At 49.8% G+C, this 18,796-nt stretch overlaps 1 protein-coding gene across 2 annotated transcripts in view; it reads left to right on the plus strand.

Moving 5' to 3' along the window:
- The window catches only part of LOC144754879 (nucleolar RNA helicase 2-like), a 650,789-nt gene that overhangs the window by 399,053 nt on the left and 232,940 nt on the right, over window positions 1-18,796 (plus strand). For both annotated transcript variants that reach the window (XM_078643201.1, XM_078643200.1), the window contains exon 11: window positions 13,687-13,806. In XM_078643201.1, the coding sequence (XP_078499327.1) occupies window positions 13,687-13,806 (120 nt within the window). The remainder of the gene's footprint in view (window positions 1-13,686; window positions 13,807-18,796) is intronic.

Genomic DNA, 18,796 nt, shown 5'->3' on the forward strand with positions numbered 1-18,796 from the left:
TTGGTGCAGAGTCTTATTCTTCATTGGAAGTGGAAGGTGGGGCGAGGTAGGGGCTGTACTCATGGTACGTTGTACCTGAGGGATGTCTTCATCCTCATTGGAGCTATCTTCGGAAACGAAGTGCAAGTAGACGCGGGCGCGGGTTTTTGAAAATAAATGTTTACGCCGAAAATTGCCCGGAAAAATAACGGCAGGCCGGGCTGAGAGTTGAGCTGAGTGCCGCGTGGAGCCACGGGGGGCGGGTCTCCGATAAAATCAAACGCCCAAAACGGTCGAACCAACCCAGCTTCAGGCAGTCAGACGGTGAGCCTCGGAGGTATTGGAAGGCGGACAGCGAGCCAGTTTTTTCGTCAAAGGGCAGTTTGGGGATTTCGCTGCTGAATACAGAATACTGGGTGACCGAGTGTCCGCAGCTGCTGCTGATTTGTTTATTATCGCTGTGAGGGGGGGGGGGTGAAAAGCTCACGATAAGGGCCCGAGCAGCCCAAGTAAGTCCGCGTAAAGCCACGGGCTGAATGGGGGTGTGAGGTGACTTTTGTGGCTTCTGCAAGCAAGCGTGGATTGATTGGCATGAGACTGGTGAGGCCGCCAAAGTGCCGAGTAGGGAGAGCTGAGCAGAACAGTGGTAAAGCCGCCGAAGGGATGCGTAATTAAGAGAAGGGAGCCTTTCAGTAGGGTGTGAGAGCCCTACCTTTTGCCGCCACTGCCAGGAGTCACCGGACACCACTACCCGCGCCGCCGCCCCGGGGCTGCAATTCCCGGCAGCCTCAGCGGCGGGGTGCTCTACAGACGCCGCAGCAGCACCAGGAGGCGCATTTAACAACCGCAGAGACGAGCGCGGAACGAGCTGGGCGAAGCCCATTTTAGCCCGTTCTAGCACGGGCCACCCCTCTAACATCATTAATTAAGGTCAGTGTGAGCCTGCGCTTGCTTGTATTGCTTGGTACTGTTGTGGACTTATTTACCAACTGAGTTATTTCCCGTCGTACCATGACTGCCTCACCTACTACAGGTGGTAATATTAGGAAATCTACTGGAGGGTCACTAATGGGTACTCTGGATAATTTTCTGGTAAGAGTATCTACAGCTCTAGCCCGGGACATTGAGCTAACAGAAAAGAGACTATCTTTGGACATTGCCTTTGATAAGAGATCGTCAATGGGCAGTCTGGCTAAAGCCAAGTCCCCAGACCCCCGACAGCCTAACACCCATGACTTAACATCAGGGAGGGAGAGAGATGTCAAACATCATTACATCCGGAGGGGCCTATAATATGCCAGATAGATTGTCCCACTACCTCAATGGACACGAGACCTGCGACTAACTCCCGTATTACTGCAACGTCTGTGCATTCGCCCAATATTAAGACCCGGTCAGCCAGCAGTAACATTAAAGCGGGCGGACCTCAACAGTCATTGGGACCGACAACCAAAAGGAAGTGCACTTGGGCCCAAGCACAATCTTCTGGGAAAAGAGCAAAAATAAGGAAAGAGACTTTGCCTAATGAGGCCTTACCTAAAGAGACTCTGATATCAGCCTCCTCCCATATATCCGCTACCTCCTCCATTACCCCCGCTACAACATAACTAGCTACCGATGGGGACATTCTTTCATCATGCGAAAGGGATGAAACACAAAGTCAGATGGGTCCATCATTCTGGACAAAATTAGAGTGTATCGTTAAGAGGGCCTGCCTCCCGTTGTGTGACAGATTGGACTCCATTGAACCTAGACTGGTGTGCCTTGAACTTTCTGCATCAGTACAGGCGAGGGGGGGAATCGTGTTATTGGGATGAACAGCAAGCAGTCCAGTGTCCCTAGTGTTCCAGGTTTAAGTGCAGTAGACATTGACCCTAAAGCACCCTGTAAAATGAGCGATAATGCTGGTCTATCTGAATCTTTGGAGCCCCGTTCTGCACCCATTCCACTTAATCCGATAGTGGCAGAACAACCAGTACAAGAGGATAGGATACAGCTAACAGCGCATAGTGGACCTGTTGCCCAGAAACAAGTTCCTGTCCATATTGTAGCTGGTCTACCAACTATAGAGCTCCCCCCAAAATCAACTCCATATGTGGTAGTTCTGGCGGGGGTCCCTCCATTGAATCAGGGGAAAAGGGAAACGTATATGGACCTAAAGAATAAGTGTATTTTCTGGCTTAACAATAATCGTTCACTACCATCCCATATGAGTGCAGAATTCCTCTTCGTTAGAAGAGTTGAATGGGTGGGGAAACAGCCAAAGTCCATCGTAGGGGACTGCATAATTATTAATTTTAGGGATAGAAAAGCTGTAAAATACATTTGTAACTGGCCACCAGGGGATACAGCATCCCCAATTTTACCGCTACCGCTGTCTCATTTCTATGCACCAGCCAATTCCACGAACAGGGGAAACTTCCCAAATGGGGGGCTCATGGAATGGAGGGCCCCAGGGAACATAATGTTATCTAATGGGTTTTATGTCCAATCGGGCTGGAGGATTGCGATTGACAGCAAATCTATGATTGTGGGAGTATAGATCCACTGGTTGAGAATGACAGTCTGGCGTGTGATAGATTGAGTTTTAGGTCAACTAGAACTGGCCTAAATGAAAGGAGTGTAGCTCTGATAGAGAAGGCTGAGGATGACCCATTGTCCCGGGTACTGAGAAAGGAAAACCGCCAACCAAATCTTGATTTGGATGTACTACCATGTCAAGTTTCCCACACTGAGGGGGGTGCGTATATTAATAGCCCTCCCAGCGAAATATGCTGGACATCATTGATGTCATGGAATCTGGCCGGCATGGGGCCGAAGGTGGCCTCGCCAGACTGGGCAGATTTCATTGATAACTTTGATATCTGTCTCTTTCAAGAGACTTGGACTTTTGAGTCAGTACACAGGGTGGGTTACCTTAATTTTTACGTCCCAGCTGTATAGAAGCAAAAGGGACGTTGTGTAGGAGGACTGGTGATCTGGGTCAAACAAAACCTAATTGTGACATTCTTGCGGTGCGCCTTACCCTCCCTGCTACCCAAAACATTGTTATATTTAATGTCTATGCAAGGGGTCTACCCGGTGGAAAGAAATCTGAAGTAGTAACAGCCTTAGAGGCCGTAATTGAGGCTTTACCAAGTGATGTGTTGCCCCTGATAGCGGGTGATTTTAATACGACTTTTGAGCCACTAGGGCACGAGGACTTGAGTCTAGCGGAGGAGGAAGACTCCAGGTGGGGAGTCCCTGAACTTGAGTTGGAGCCCATAAATAGATGGTCAGAGGCCGCAATGCAACTGAAAGGGCTATGCCTTGGTAAACAGCTAAGGGCAGCTAACGGCAGAACAATTTTTGACAGGAATGGAGCTAGAACCTATGATAACGGCCTACGGTCTAGCCGACTAGATTATTTGCTTGTCCATTTACAAATGTGGCACTCTCTTATGGATATGGAGGTGAAAAACCGCATCAAGAGCGACCATAATCCTTTGACCTCACAATTTAGGTTGGGTGTAGAGGGAGGGGAAGTAGCAACCCAGGGCGTACAGGGGGCTGTAATCGCCCTGACGAATGATGAACGCCACCTTAAGTGGTGTAATGTCACCAAGAATGCAGATGCCTTGACTGCTATTAGGAGCGAAGTCGACTGGGCACTGGAAACCTTGGAGATAGGTGTACTCAATGGGGTAACTAACCCCTCCCTTTTGGAAACCCATACTAATCTATTTGCCTAGCTCCGGGAATATTTTTGTAAATTAGGCTCAGTTAGGAACAAGCAAAGAAAGAAACCTGAGAGCTGGTATAATGCCGCCTGCAGGCAATCACGTGTCGAGTTGGGCCTTGCATTAAAAGCAAGGGATTCTATTCAAATAAGAGCGGTACATGGTAACTACAGGAAAACTCAGGCCACTGCAAAAAAGACATGGGAAGAGGGCAAATGGAGGGAACTCAAGGAAGCGAGCGCAGCTAAAAATTCGAAATCCTTCTGGGACATTTTTAAATGGGATAGGGGTGGGTGTCCGGATTGCCCGCAGAATAATGTTGCCCAAGACTCGTGGGTAAATTATTTTGGGCCTCAATATGCATCTAGTAGCGGTGACGACAGTGAAAGTATTCCCCCATTCATTTTTTATAAAGATGATGCTTTTAGTCTAGTGGACGTAGATAGGGCATTAGACTTAGTAACTGAGGGACGAGCCCCGGGGATGGATTGCATTCCTGTCGACGTGTTCTTAAACGATAGGCAACGTTGGCGGAAATACATTTTTTATTTAGTAAATGCCCTAGCCCAAGGGATGGTTGTCCCACACTCCTGGAAGGGAGCTGAAATTGTGCCTGTGTATAAGAAAGGGGACAAGGCTCAAGCAGGCAATTATAGGCCTATCAGCCTTATAGACTCTATTCAGAAGATTATGGGCCGTCTTGTCTTGGGGAAAATTCAGGCCTGGATGGAGGACAATAACGTCTTGAGCCCACTCCAGGCCGGTTTTCGCCCCAAGAACAGTACGATTGACCAGGTATTCCGGTTTGTTATCCTCTATTGGAGGACGGTGGCCTTGGGGAAAGGGACATTGTATGCAGTGTTTGTGGACTTGAAGGCGGCCTTCGACCTGGTGCCGCGGCAAAAACTGTGGCGAGTCCTGGAGGGATTGGGGATGGCTCCGGAATTGATGACTCTGGTTGTGCGTTTGCACGAGGAGAACTTCGCCCGGGTCCGGTGGGGGCTAAGAGGAGAGGTGACGGAAATCTTCCCGGTTGAGCGGCGAGTGCAGCAGGGATGTGTCCTGGCACCCACCCTCTTTTCACTCTTTGTGAACGGGGTGGCGGACTACCTCTCCTCGGAACCAACCGATGCCCCGGTGATAGCGGGCAATCGTGTCCCAATCCTCATGTTTGCGGACGACACCCTGATAGTCTCCAAGACACCGAGTGGCCTTGAGCGGGCACTCGGTTGGTTTGGAGAATTCTGTCGTTCGCATTGACTGGAAATAAACACTGCAAAAACAAAGTTTATGGCCCTCAATGATCGTAAACCCTCCAAGACCTTCAAACCATACAGAGGAAGCATATATATAGATAATTGCCCACTAGAGCAGGTTGATGCCTTTACTTATTTGGGGGTGACCCTGCAGAGGGACATGCGCTGGAATAGCCAACTTGATCTGGCTGTATTAAAGCACCAGCAGCAGTCAGGTCTCCTCCTGAAAAAGTTTAAGAACTCAATAACGAAACCTATAAGCCCATTCCTCGAGATATATGGTACGAAGGCATTAAGCTCGGTCCTCTACGGCTCTTAATTATGGGGATTTGAGAAGCTAAAAAACCTGACATTGGCAGAAAATGAGTTCCTGAGAAAAGCCATAGGTGTCCCGCAAAGTACTCCATTAGTACCATTGATGTGGGATCTTGGTAGGAAAGTACTTAAAGACCTAGCTACTCTGCATCCATTATTGTATTGGCGCAGAATATGGACCACTGAGGAACTTTTGCATTACGCCCAGGGTCTAAAAGATATTATTGAAATAGACTCCTTCCAAAAAATAACTTGGCTGAAGGAAATTAAATCCCTGTTAGTAAGACTGGGAATGAGAGAATTGTGGGATGACCCCGAAAATGCAGTATTCCCCTCTAAAAAGCTTTTGAAAGCCAGATACTGGGAGATGACTAATACAACAACATTCTCAAAAGGTCTCTCCTCTCACCTTACAGGTAGATTTCTTGAATTCAAAGCCCGACCAAGGATGGAACCATACTGGAATGCTATAGAGAACCCTATTTATCGTAAGCTTTATTTTAAATTTAGGATAGGTACTCTCCCGATAAAGGTGTTTACAGAACAATGGGCGGGAACAACTGATGACGATAAATGCCCGTGGTGCAGGGACCAACAAGAATCTGAAAGCCATATCTTGTTCTTTTGTCCCAGATATGCTGCACATCGAAAAAAGTGGGTGAAACCTATATGTCGATTAATTGGAACACGCAGACATAGGGAGGCACTGAGAATCTTAGCTACAGACCCAAGTCCCCCTATTGCTATAGCTGTAGCCAAGTTCTTGAAATGGGTTTGGGTTATTCGCTCCAAGAAGTAGTTCTGTATAGTTGACGATGGTCTTTCTTTACTGCCCTAGAATAGCTTAAACTGAAAGGATTATCGAATTACAAAGGAGAAATTGTTTGATTTTAAAATTATAGACTTGTGCTTATGTAATGATCATACTCGGCAGTTGTCTTGTGGAAGTTTAATCATATTTTTAATATATTTATGTAAATGTACTTTTGTATCTATTTTACCGTTTTTACTTGTAAATATTTGATGTTTTATGAAATGCTTTTATGACTTAATTGTCGAATAAAGTTATGATTGAAATTTAATTGAATTGAAGATGTCTTCCTGCTCGGCTCGTCGCCTACCTCCTCGTCCGATTGAGGTCCAAAGAGGTCCGGAATAACCTGCTTTTGTCTTTGCATGTCGTGTCATCAGGCCTGAGGATCGCGAAGTGTCTTTTTGGAGTGGAACACTCTGCACGCGTCGCAGTGGTCCTCTCTGTGGCCGGTGACAAACACAGATTACACACCACGTGTGAGTCGGTGCTCGGGTATTTCGCGTGGCACCGAGGACAGAACTTGAAGGGAGTTTGTTCCATCGATTGCGAGTCAAACCAAGGGCTATGCCCGAGCGGCCTACCTCAAGCTCTCCGATCAAAATTTTCTTCAGGATCCACGATCTGCGAAGAAAGGGGAACGCAAATGGAAACAATACCGTCGAGTGTGAATGTGATACGTGCCGAGAAGGATCGACATCGAACCGGAGAGCAGCGAGTTACATCCAAACCCGATGGCGGAAAAAACAATCTAAAGATGGAGTTGATGACCATGCGCACTATCACCTAAGGAAGGAGTCACCTACCTCGTGACTAGGGAAAACTTCTTCTAGAAAAACAAGTGCAAAGATCCGGACCCAACACTAGATGGCGATCTTATGCAAATCATTTGATCTACAGCTCACATGCCTCGGACAAAGTGTTGGTTTTGAGGTAAGTATTTGGTAGTGGGAATTGAGGTTCTGGGGTAGACTCGGGGATCCCCCAGGGTCAAGGATGCACTCTTGTTACACCCTCAGCGGCACTAGGGCGGCCAGGTGCAGAGTGCTGTGGCCCAATGTTAACCAATGGGGGATAGGGGGCCTCGGGTCGGTCGCTGCTGGCTAGCAGGCGACTTGGCTGTGGGAGCAAAGCTCCTGGACTTTAGCTCAGGGCAAATGGGGAAACAAAGTAGCACCAAAGGTGCACCCTCAGCGGCACTAGGGTGGCCAGGTGAAGAGTGCTGTTTCAACGCTGGACACCCTGTTTTCAAAGGAGAACCTCCGGTTTGGAAAGACACTGCAGGCTTGGGGATGAAAGTCTTCTGGGTGCAACCACCATTTCGAGAGGTTAGTTGGGAAGTCGGGTTGGTTATGCACTGTCGGTTTGGCACACAAGGCCGTGGGGCGTCGGGTGCAGGGTTGCCTTTTGGGGTCAGATCTTCTTGCCAGCTCCTGGTTGCAGTTAGGGGGGGGGGGCTTCTGGATCCAGGCTGCAGGCGTCTGCTGGAGGCAGGTCAGGGGTCGCTGGATCTCGGGTCAGGATCGCCTGGGTGTCCTCCTTGTAGTGTTTGCCCACTCGACCTCGGTTTGTGAACAGCGTGTGCAGACTGGGGCGGATCCGAGGTTGCAGATGAACAAATCCGGTGTTCAAGGAGACAGTCTTTGTAGTTGAAGGCATGCAGGTCCTCTGGGGTTTTGAGGTTGCTGGCTGCAGGACACACCAGGATTTCACAGGAGCAGGTTCGAGGGGAGACAGGCCGGTAGGACTGGGGCCAAGTCAGTGGGCGTCTTCCTCTTGTTAGCTGCTGCATGGCTGTTCGGTCCTTCTTCTTGCAGGTTCTTGTCTGAGGAAGCAAGGATCAGGGGTGGCCCTAAACACTAGATTTAGGGGCGTTACAGGTAGGTAAAAGGCAGGGACCAATGGGTCCCTCTCCTGGGGTGGGTACACCCCCTATTATACCACCCTCCAGTGGGAGGGGGGCATGAGCCTGTCCCTGGTTGGCTGAGTCCCCCATCTTCAAGATGGCGTGGACTGAGAGTTGTGCTTCCCCTCGCCTCCCCTTTGGGCCAGGGAGTAGCATTTCCTCTGTCTGTGGAAGCATTGGGCCCCATATGAAAGGCAGCAGAGGTCTTTAAAGCCTCCTACCTTAATATACTGATCACTGAGCCATCCTGCTTGGATATGGGAACAGCCCCTCCGGCCTGAGCAGGAATTGTTTCTGCCGTCAGAGAGCCCAGGCTCTCACCTGCAGGGGGTCAGAAACCTGTCTGTGATGGTAGGCTGATGGTGTGGCCAGCACAGTAGTAGTCGGTAGGTTTTCAGTGGGGCACCCCTAAGTTGCTCTCTGGGTGCTTGTATTAATAAATCCAGTGGGTGCTTGTATTTATCACTGGAATAAGTGTGGGTTTAATTATACGAGATGTTTGATACCAAACATCTCTAGTTTCAGTGAAGCCATCCTCTAGCTGGGGAACTCGTAAATACCAGTGTCCAGCACATGTACTCAAGATGGCTATCCTGTTTATTTGTAATATCTAAGAATCAGCTTAGGCATCACATCACTTGGTCATGCTGATATGTCCACTCTTGTAGCATAGTGCACCCTGCCTTAGGGCTGTGAGGCCTTGTGTAGGTGACGTACATATTTTTTGTGTAGGGTCTGCAGGCATGGCAGACAGTAGGTGTGCCATCCTGTGTCTTCATTTTTCTCTGCACCATGGCACGCTGCCTGCAAAGGCAGTTTCCATATTGGTGCTGAGGGGTCCCTTAGGGTTGCACAATACCAGCTGCAGTCCTTAAGGACCCTCATTAGCCCCCATTTACTAGGGATTTACAAATGGTGCTAAAGGTATTGCCAATTGGGGAAACAAATGTACAGTTCTAGGGAAAGATGTGGCACTGGTGGCCTGGATGGCAGGAACTCCGTGCACTTCTGTCAAAATTGCATCAGGTACCAGGTAAAAAGCAGGGGTGACCATGTCAAAAAGGGGCACTTTCTACACCCACAATACCACAAAATAAAGCATTTGGGATTTTTATTTAACCCATGTAAACTAGGGGTCTCCCACACACACACACACACCGGTCTCCCACACACACACCGGTCTCCCACACACACACACACCGGTCTCCCACACACACACCGGTCTCCCACACACACACACCGGTCTCCCACACACACACACCGGTCTCCCACACACACACACCGGTCTCCCACACACACACCGGTCTCCCACACACACACCGGTCTCCCACACACACACCAGTCTCCCACACACACACCGGTCTCCCACACACACACCGGTCTCCCACACACACACCGGTCTCCCACACACACACACACACACCGGTCTCCCACACACACACACCGGTCTCCCACACACACACACACCGGTCTCCTACACACACACACACCGGTCTCCCACACACACACACACCGGTCTCCCACACACACACACACCGGTCTCCCACACACACACACACCGGTCTCCCACACACACACACACCGGTCTCCCACACACACACACACACCGGTCTCCCACACACACACACACACCGGTCTCCCACACACACACACCGGTCTCCCACACACACACACACTGGTCTCCCACACACACACACCGGTCTCCCACACACACACACCGGTCTCCCACACACACACACACCGGTCTCCACACACACACACACACCGGTCTCCCACACACACACACACACCGGTCTCCCACACACACACACACCGGTCTCCCACACACACACACACCGGTCTCCCACACACACACACACACCGGTCTCCCACACACACACACACACCGGTCTCCCACACACACACACACACCGGTCTCCCACACACACACACCGGTCTCCCACACACACACACCGGTCTCCCACACACACACACACACACCGGTCTCCCACACACACACACACCGGTCTCCCACACACACACACACCGGTCTCCCACACACACACACACCGGTCTCCCACACACACACACCGGTCTCCCACACACACACACCGGTCTCCCACACACACACACACACACCGGTCTCCCACACACACCGGTCTCCCACACACACACACCGGTCTCCCACACACACACACACCGGTCTCCCACACACACACACACACACCGGTCTCCCACACACACACACACACACCGGTCTCCCACACACACACACACCGGTCTCCCACACACACACACACCGGTCTCCCACACACACACACACCGGTCTCCCACACACACACCGGTCTCCCACACACACACACACCGGTCTCCCACACACACACACACCGGTCTCCCACACACACGCACACCGGTCTCCCACACGCACACCGGTCTCCCACACGCACACCGGTCTCCCACACGCACACCGGTCTCCCACACGCACACCGGTCTCCCACACGCACACCGGTCTCCCACACGCACACGGTCTCCCACACGCACACCGGTCTCCCACACGCACACCGGTCTCCCACACGCACACCGGTCTCCCACACGCACACCGGTCTCCCACACGCACACCGGTCTCCCACACGCACACCGGTCTCCCACGCACACCGGTCTCCCACACGCACACCGGTCTCCCCACACGCACACCGGTCTCCCACACGCACACACGGTCTCCCACACGCACACCGGTCTCCCACACGCACACCGGTCTCCCACACGCACACCGGTCTCCCACACGCACACCGGTCTCCCACACGCACACCGGTCTCCCACACGCACACCGGTCTCCCACACGCACACCGGTCTCCCACACGCACACCGGTCTCCCACACGCACACCTCTCACACACACACACACACGCTATCACATACACACACACACACCTATCACAACACACACACACACCTATCACATACACACACACACACCTATCACATACACACACCTATCACATACACACACCTATCACATACACACACCATATCACATACACACACCTATCACATACACACCTATCACTACGCAAACACCTCACACACACACCTCTCACACACACACCTCTCACACACACACCTCTCACACACACACCTCTCACACACACCTCACACACACACACCTCACACACACACACCTCACACACACACACCTCACACCACACCTATCACACACACACACCTATCACACACACACCTATCACACACACACACACCTATCACACACACACACCTATCACACACACCTCTCTCACACACACACACCTCACACACACACACCTCACACACACACACCTCTCACACACACCTCTCACACACACACCTCTCACACACACACCTCTCACACACACACCTCTCACACACACACCTCTCACACACACACCTCTCACACACACACCTCTCACACACACACTCACACACACACACTCTCACACACACACTCTCACACACACCTCTCACACACACCTCTCACACACACCTCTCACACACACACACCTCTCACACACCTCTCACACACACACCTCTCACACAACACACCTCTCACACACACCTCACACACACGCACACCTCTCACACACGCACACCTCACACACACACACCTCTCACACACACACCTCTCACACACACCTCTCACACACACACCTCTCACACACACCTCTCACACACACCTCTCACACACACCTCTCACACACACCTCTCACACACACCTCTCACACACACCTCTCACACACACCTCTCACACACACCTCTCACACACACCTCTCACACACCTCTCACACACACCTCTCACACACCTCTCACACACCTCTCACACACCTCTCACACACACCTCTCACACACACCTCTCACACACACACCTCTCACACACACACCTCTCACACACACACCTCTCACACACACACCTCTCACACACACACCTCTCACACACACACCTCTCACACACACACCTCTCACACACACACCTCTCTCACACACCTTTCACACACACATCTCACACACACATCTCACACACACCTCTCACACACACCTCTCACACACACACACACACACACACCTCTCGCACTCACACCTCTCGCACTCACACCTCTCTCACACACACACCTCTCACACACACCTCTCACACACACCTCACACACACCTCTCACACACACCTCTCACACACACACACCTCTCTCACACACACACACACCTCTCTCACACACACACCTCTCACACACACACACACCTCTCACACACACACACACCTCTCACACACACACACCTCTCACACACACCTCACACACACGCACACCTCTCACACACGCACACCTCTCACACACACACACCTCTCACACACACACACCTCTCACACACACACCTCTCACACACACCTCTCACACACACACCTCTCACACACTCACCTCTCACACACTCACCTCTCACACACTCACCTCTCACACACTCACCTCTCACACACTCACCTCTCACACACTCACCTCTCACACACTCACCTCTCACACACTCACCTCTCACACACTCACCTCTCACACACTCACCTCTCACACACTCACCTCTCACACACTCACCTCTCACACACACACCTGTCACACACACACCTGTCACACACACACACACACACCTGACACACACACACACCTATCACACTATAATTCCACAATTGTTTTCTTTATTCAAATTCTGAGCTGTTCATCTACCCCATAGACTTTTGAATGTTCTCATCATACCATTAATGACCTGCTGCTGTCTGCTTAAGAAATGCCTGCTCAGTTTGTAGTTAAGCATTTTTTACCACTGACCACTTTGAACCTTCATTACAGAGGCCTTGATCGATCTGACTCGTCCACAATCACTCCACAGTGGCCATGCCCCATTTTCTCACTCACCCTTAAACAACCGCAAAGGTTGAAGTCTATGCATTTTCCTAAACAGATTACTGATGACCACCCACACTACCTGACATCTTGCACTCCTTCGAATATCATTGCATATTGACCACATTCCATTCAAAGTAAGCATAGTGATCATCTACTGCCCACCACAACACAGGCCACTTCTTTTTACAAACCACTATATTGGTTTTCCTCTCTCCCGTCTAGTCAACTATAGCTTGCCCTATTTTACATTGTGTGCTCTTTAATAATAATTATATTTCACTCCATCCCATCAGTTGTCTTACTGTAAACCTGGTCAACTGTGCTATCTGCTTGTGACATTTTACACTTATCTGGTGTACCTTAAAGAAGCCTAGCAGATGCTCTGAACGATACTAAAGCCTCGTGTTTTCATAATCTAAGAACTAATACCTTTGTCTTAGTGCATCCACTTGGCTGAAATAGTAGGTGTTAGGAAACTGTATTGAAATGGTTTTTCATGCACAGGATTTTTTTACAACTACCCAGGGAATTGTGACCACCTACATATTTATAAAAGGGCTGAGGCTGAATAGTGTATGCCTAAACGCTCAACCTGAGGAAAGGGTGAACATAGTTATTACCTTGTGAGCACTTTTATCTCAAAATTTCTTTATAATTTTCAGTTCATGGTTTCAGGATTTCTACCCTCATGGCAACCAATTTATTGAAAGTAGTAATAAGTGAATGATGATAGTTGACAACATGCTTACCAACTGCTTCTCCTATATTTAGACCTAATTAGTTCCAATTATATTTTTATTTTTAAGGATGTTGATTCTTATATCCATCGTTCTGGACGTACAGGCCGGGCTGGGCGCACTGGAGTTTGCATCTGTTTCTATCAGCGTAAAGAAGAATCACAGTTAAGATATGTAGAGCAGAAAGCAGTAAGTATGTTGAATTTAGGAGAATGCAACTGGCAATTGGCGATCAGCATGTTTTATAAGGACTGTTTGTTTTTAATTACACGATTTAAATGTTTTGAAAATTACATGGAATTACTTTTGCTTAAAGTAAGTTTGTTTGCAAGTAAGTTGTCCAGTAGTGCACTTGAACTTGTGTCAATGTAGTTAATGATGAATACAACTTGTATTTTTAATTAGTAGTCTTAAATCAGACCTGGAGGCTCCCAGGTTCTGTGATGGTCTGAGGGAAGTGGCTAACTGGATGAATTCCAACTGTCTCCAGTTAAACACCAAGAAGACGGAGATTATGGTGGTTGGTAAACAGGTGGCTTTGTGGGGTGACAAATGGTGGCCTTCGGAGTTGGGTGTGACTCCCCTCCCAGCGGCAGAGATAAAAAACCTGGGGGTGTGGCTTGATCCTTCTCTGAGTTTCATCTGTCATACCAAGAAGGTGGCGGCGTCTTGCTATGGCATCATCAGAGGACTTCGACCCATCCTCAAATTCTTTGATGCACCCACAAGACAGCTGGTGGTCCAAGCATCAGTGCTGTCCAGGCTGGACTATGCCAGCTCCCTACTGGCGGGGGTTAACCAGTCAGAATTTCTGCGGCTCCAGCGGGTTCAAAACGCTGCGGCCCGACTGGTGACAGGTCTGCTTAGGCGGTGCTCGGTGTCCAATGCCCTGCGCTCTCTCCACTGGCTCCCTGTGCAGCAGAGGATTAGATTCAAGGTTCTCTGCCTTGCATTTAAAATCCTCAAGGGTACTTCCCCACAAATCTTGGAGAAACTGCTGATCTCCTAGGTCCCCTCTCGCACTCTTAGATCGCTAGGCCAGAACTTAGCAGTGGTCCCGCGTTTTAAGTTGAGCAGAATTGGTGGCCGCTCCTTTCGAGTCCTGGCAGCGAGCTGATGGAATTCTCTTCCTCCACAAATCCGGGCCATCGATGAGCTCCTTCAGTTTAGACGGGCTATCAAGACCTTTTTATTTGTTTAGCTCATCTGTTGTGTCTCTTCTCCTTTCTGCCCGCTTTTAATGCTGTGTTGTTTTTACCTTCTCAAAGCGCCAGGACGCCCCTTTGCTGGGGCAGCTGTGTGCGGTACAAATAAAAATAACAAATAACATAACAAATACTAATTATGTGCAGAGGCGTGTGGGATCCTGACACACATTTTAAATAGATATTAAAACAACTCTGATTAAAGGTAACAAAAATCCTTGGTCGAATTATTTAATTCAGCTAAAGTAAAAATGTAAGTAACACATGAGAAGAGTACTGGGGTTCAGCACAACTTTTGCATAAATGGTCTTGGACTCTCAGCCACCCACTTTGGCTCCACTAAGGCTTTACGTTTTAGTGATTCACCTGTATTGCAGATCAGAATTGTGTAGGAGGGATGGGGAAACTCCGCCCCCAATTATTCCCATCTGGCCTTTTCCTCACTGCATTCAAAACCTCAGGAAACATTCCTTGAGGATACCAGATATTCATTGGCACCACTCTATGTTGAGTTATGCAGACGAGTATTGGACTTGTAATGCTATTTTGAGATCAAAAGACTTTTCTAGACTTCAGACGAGGTTGATATATACCCTACCTGCATGACATCATTGCATAGGTTTTTTTGCCCCATATCAGAGCAGTCCTTACACATAAACATGTTGAAGCTGCAGGCAGTCAGTCTAGCCATGAAGACCTTCTCTTCTATCTTGGGGAGGGTGACAAAACCACCACAGTCTATCAAATCAGCAAATCAATTTCCAGCTTCTTTTTTTCCACCAATGTGTTTGGAAGCAAGGAAGATTGCTGAAAGATCCAATTTGAAAACTTGACATGCAAGCATACTTGAAGCAAACAGTAACCACTGAGGCAGTGCACATCTAAAAAGGCCGAGCGAAGGAGAACTGTTTTTTGGGGGTGAAACTCCAATGGTAAGCAAGTCAGAGGATGTAACTTGTAAGTGCTGTTCCAATCGTGCCTTCTAGTTACCTCTCAAGCAAGGGTCATGGACAGTAAAATTCGGAGGGAAGTAAAGGTGGATACTTAACGTCTTGCATCAGCACAAGAACAAAGCTTGGCAGAGACCCATTATCGCGGGGGATTTAATACGCTAGAGCAGAGGTCTTCAAACTGGAGGGACAGGCCCCCCTGGGAAATCTTAAGTGATCTTGAAGTAAGGGAATTGATCAAGATGGCCGCCTGGTAGGAGCTCCTGTGAGGAGCTCCCAGTGCTGGGGATCCCATGCGGGCATTATCCCTGTTAGCACCTACCAGCACGACGGAATGAAAGCTGACAAGAAGATCGGAACAAAAGAGTAACTGGATCGAGTAACTGGATTGAAACTGGATTGATTATTAGACCTGGATTGACCCCTGAAATGCCCCGCGACCGGACCACCGACTAAGACACCCTCATCACTAACGCGGGAGCCTGCTGAGCCGACAGTGCGGACCACTCTGCCGACACTGTGGACCACCCTGCCACCAGCTCCTAGGCATCAGTAGAGTGTCGCATTACAGGGGCGGCTGAAACTCCTGGAGCCTGTTCCCGACAGCCCGACGACTTCGGAGGGCTGGAAGAGGTCCCCCGCTACACGGCGGAGGAAGGCACTGGAGCTCGGCTGCTGACCCATCCCTAAACTACAAAGTCCAAAAGGCATACACGGCAGCATCGGGTAGCATCGGAGGGCACCCCCTGGCAACATAGAGGGGCACCCCCCGTGAGCCTACTGTGCCGGAACCGCCCGCGGCAGTAGAGTGTCGCATCACAGGGGCGGCTGAAACCCCAGGAGCCTGTTCCCGACAGCCCGACGATTTCAGAAGGCTGGAAGAGGTCCCCCGCTACACGGCGGAGGAAGGCACTGGAGCTTGGCTGCTGACTCATTCATCCCTAAACTACAAAGTCAGCATCAGAGGGCACCCCCGGCAGCATAGAGGGGTACCCCCCGTGAGCCTACTGTGCCGGAACTGCCCGCCCGCTCCACCGCAGTGATTCGCAGTGAATAGTCCCAGAAGCTACGGAAGGCTAAGCAAAGCCACAGCAGAGGAACTACAGAGAGCGACGCCAGAGGTCTGAAAGTGGCCCCCCTACCGTCCGCTCCACGGTGGAGGACGCCGGCTGCTTAGAAGGGAGCAGTCCCCCCCCCCCTCCCCCCACCGCACCACAACACCGGAGACAGGACACGGGCTAATGAGTTGGATACCCCCGGAGGGTAGGGCGCCGCCGCTGCCCAGGGGAGCGACTGAGGAAAGCCCTGAGATCAACAACCGGAGCGGCGCTGCGTCTGAAGACTGAAGCCTGCCCCCATCGGATCCTTAGGTTACCGGGTGTCTACATACGCTGCGCCTCTCAGTGATACAGACTGGCAGCCATGAACTGATCTACTGTATTCTATGGAGTTCAACCACTCGCAATACACAAATTTCAGCAAATTGGAAAGGACTGAGACACTGTGTGGAACAATGCATTGCTGTTGAAAGACTCTGCGCGCGGATTCAGGGGGCACACAGAGACTTGAGGTATTTGTATTTCTCCTACCCGCCTGCTCACTTTAAATTACCTCCTTTGTTCAAGATGGCTGGAGCCATAAACCTGTAACAATAAATCCCCCCCCCCCGTACCTCTAGCCACGAGGCTCCTCACTTTATCTCCCCCACACAGAGATAAGCATTCCTCCCAGATAGCTGGAGCATTGCTGGCTCTGATGGAAAGTGAAACCCCTCCCCCTATGCCTAAAGTAACAGCAGCAGACAGAGGACTAACATCTCCACCTCATCTGCTTGCATGAAGGAGAAGGGGAACTGCTCTTCTATACTAGTTAAGCAGCTGAAACAAACAGAGGACTAATGTCTCTATTCCACCTATTTGGCGGACATGTCTGATTAGTCTTTTTCAGGGACGGACATCTTGGATTAGTCATTTCTTCTTTTTGATCACTCGTTTAGAATTTAACACTCTAGACTAAGCACAACTTCTGATCACTTGGCTCAGTTAGGTATCTACACCCTCCTTTGTAAGAAAGAATGCCTGCCTATTATTGTACCACAATACTTTGAACTATATTCTGAACATGCGTAATCCACAGAATGATACCTCATATATGGAAAGATGCCTATGATTGCAGTTCACTCCTAGCTTTACTCTGAACATGGTGATGTACAGTCTGCCACACCATTTCGGATAGAACGTTTGCCTAGTTTTGCAGTATTCTACCTATACCTGTATTTTGATCATTTTTAAGGCACAGATTGCTACCTCATACACCTTTTTACCGCAGCATTATTCCTCGACCGGTATTTCGAACTTTTGTACTGCAATGCTACCTCATTTACCCTGGTTTGCTAACTATTGTCACTTCTGATATCTATGATGGTGACACTACCTCACATATATATATCTGGTTGATCGCTAGTACCACTGTTGTACACTATAACCTATAAAATTGTAACCTATTCTATTTATATGTTACTCTGCACACTCTTACATTTAGGATACGATCACTAGTACTATTCCTACATCGTGTAACCTATTGTTTGTTTTTGTTTTCCCTGCACATTTATGCCACTATAGTGCATTCTCCAACTCTCACCTAAACCAACATCGCAACATGGATCCCCCCCTATCCCCCCCCATTCTCAGTCCCCACTACCCTCTCACCTCCTCTCTTAGTATAACTTCCCCTCCCCACAACAGGACCACTCCCAATCCCACTTCCCCTCCTACCCTCAGCCCCCATTACGCCACACACCCCATACACCCCTCACCCACCTCCCCTCCCATCTTATCCCCCACCCATCCGGCGGTCTTACTCACCCAACACGCCACACTCCCTGCTCGTAGACGCAGCAATTGCCCTCGTCCCTCTCGTTGCCCCGGCAACACCTCACACAACTACACCTGCCCGCCCAACGGGTCCTCCACCCTACCGTCGTACTCTCTCACTCAACCTTGATTATTTTTAGGAATTGTCTGA

This window comes from Lissotriton helveticus, chromosome 5_1, assembly GCF_964261635.1.
Source record: "Lissotriton helveticus chromosome 5_1, aLisHel1.1, whole genome shotgun sequence".
Lineage (NCBI taxonomy): Eukaryota > Metazoa > Chordata > Amphibia > Caudata > Salamandridae > Lissotriton > Lissotriton helveticus.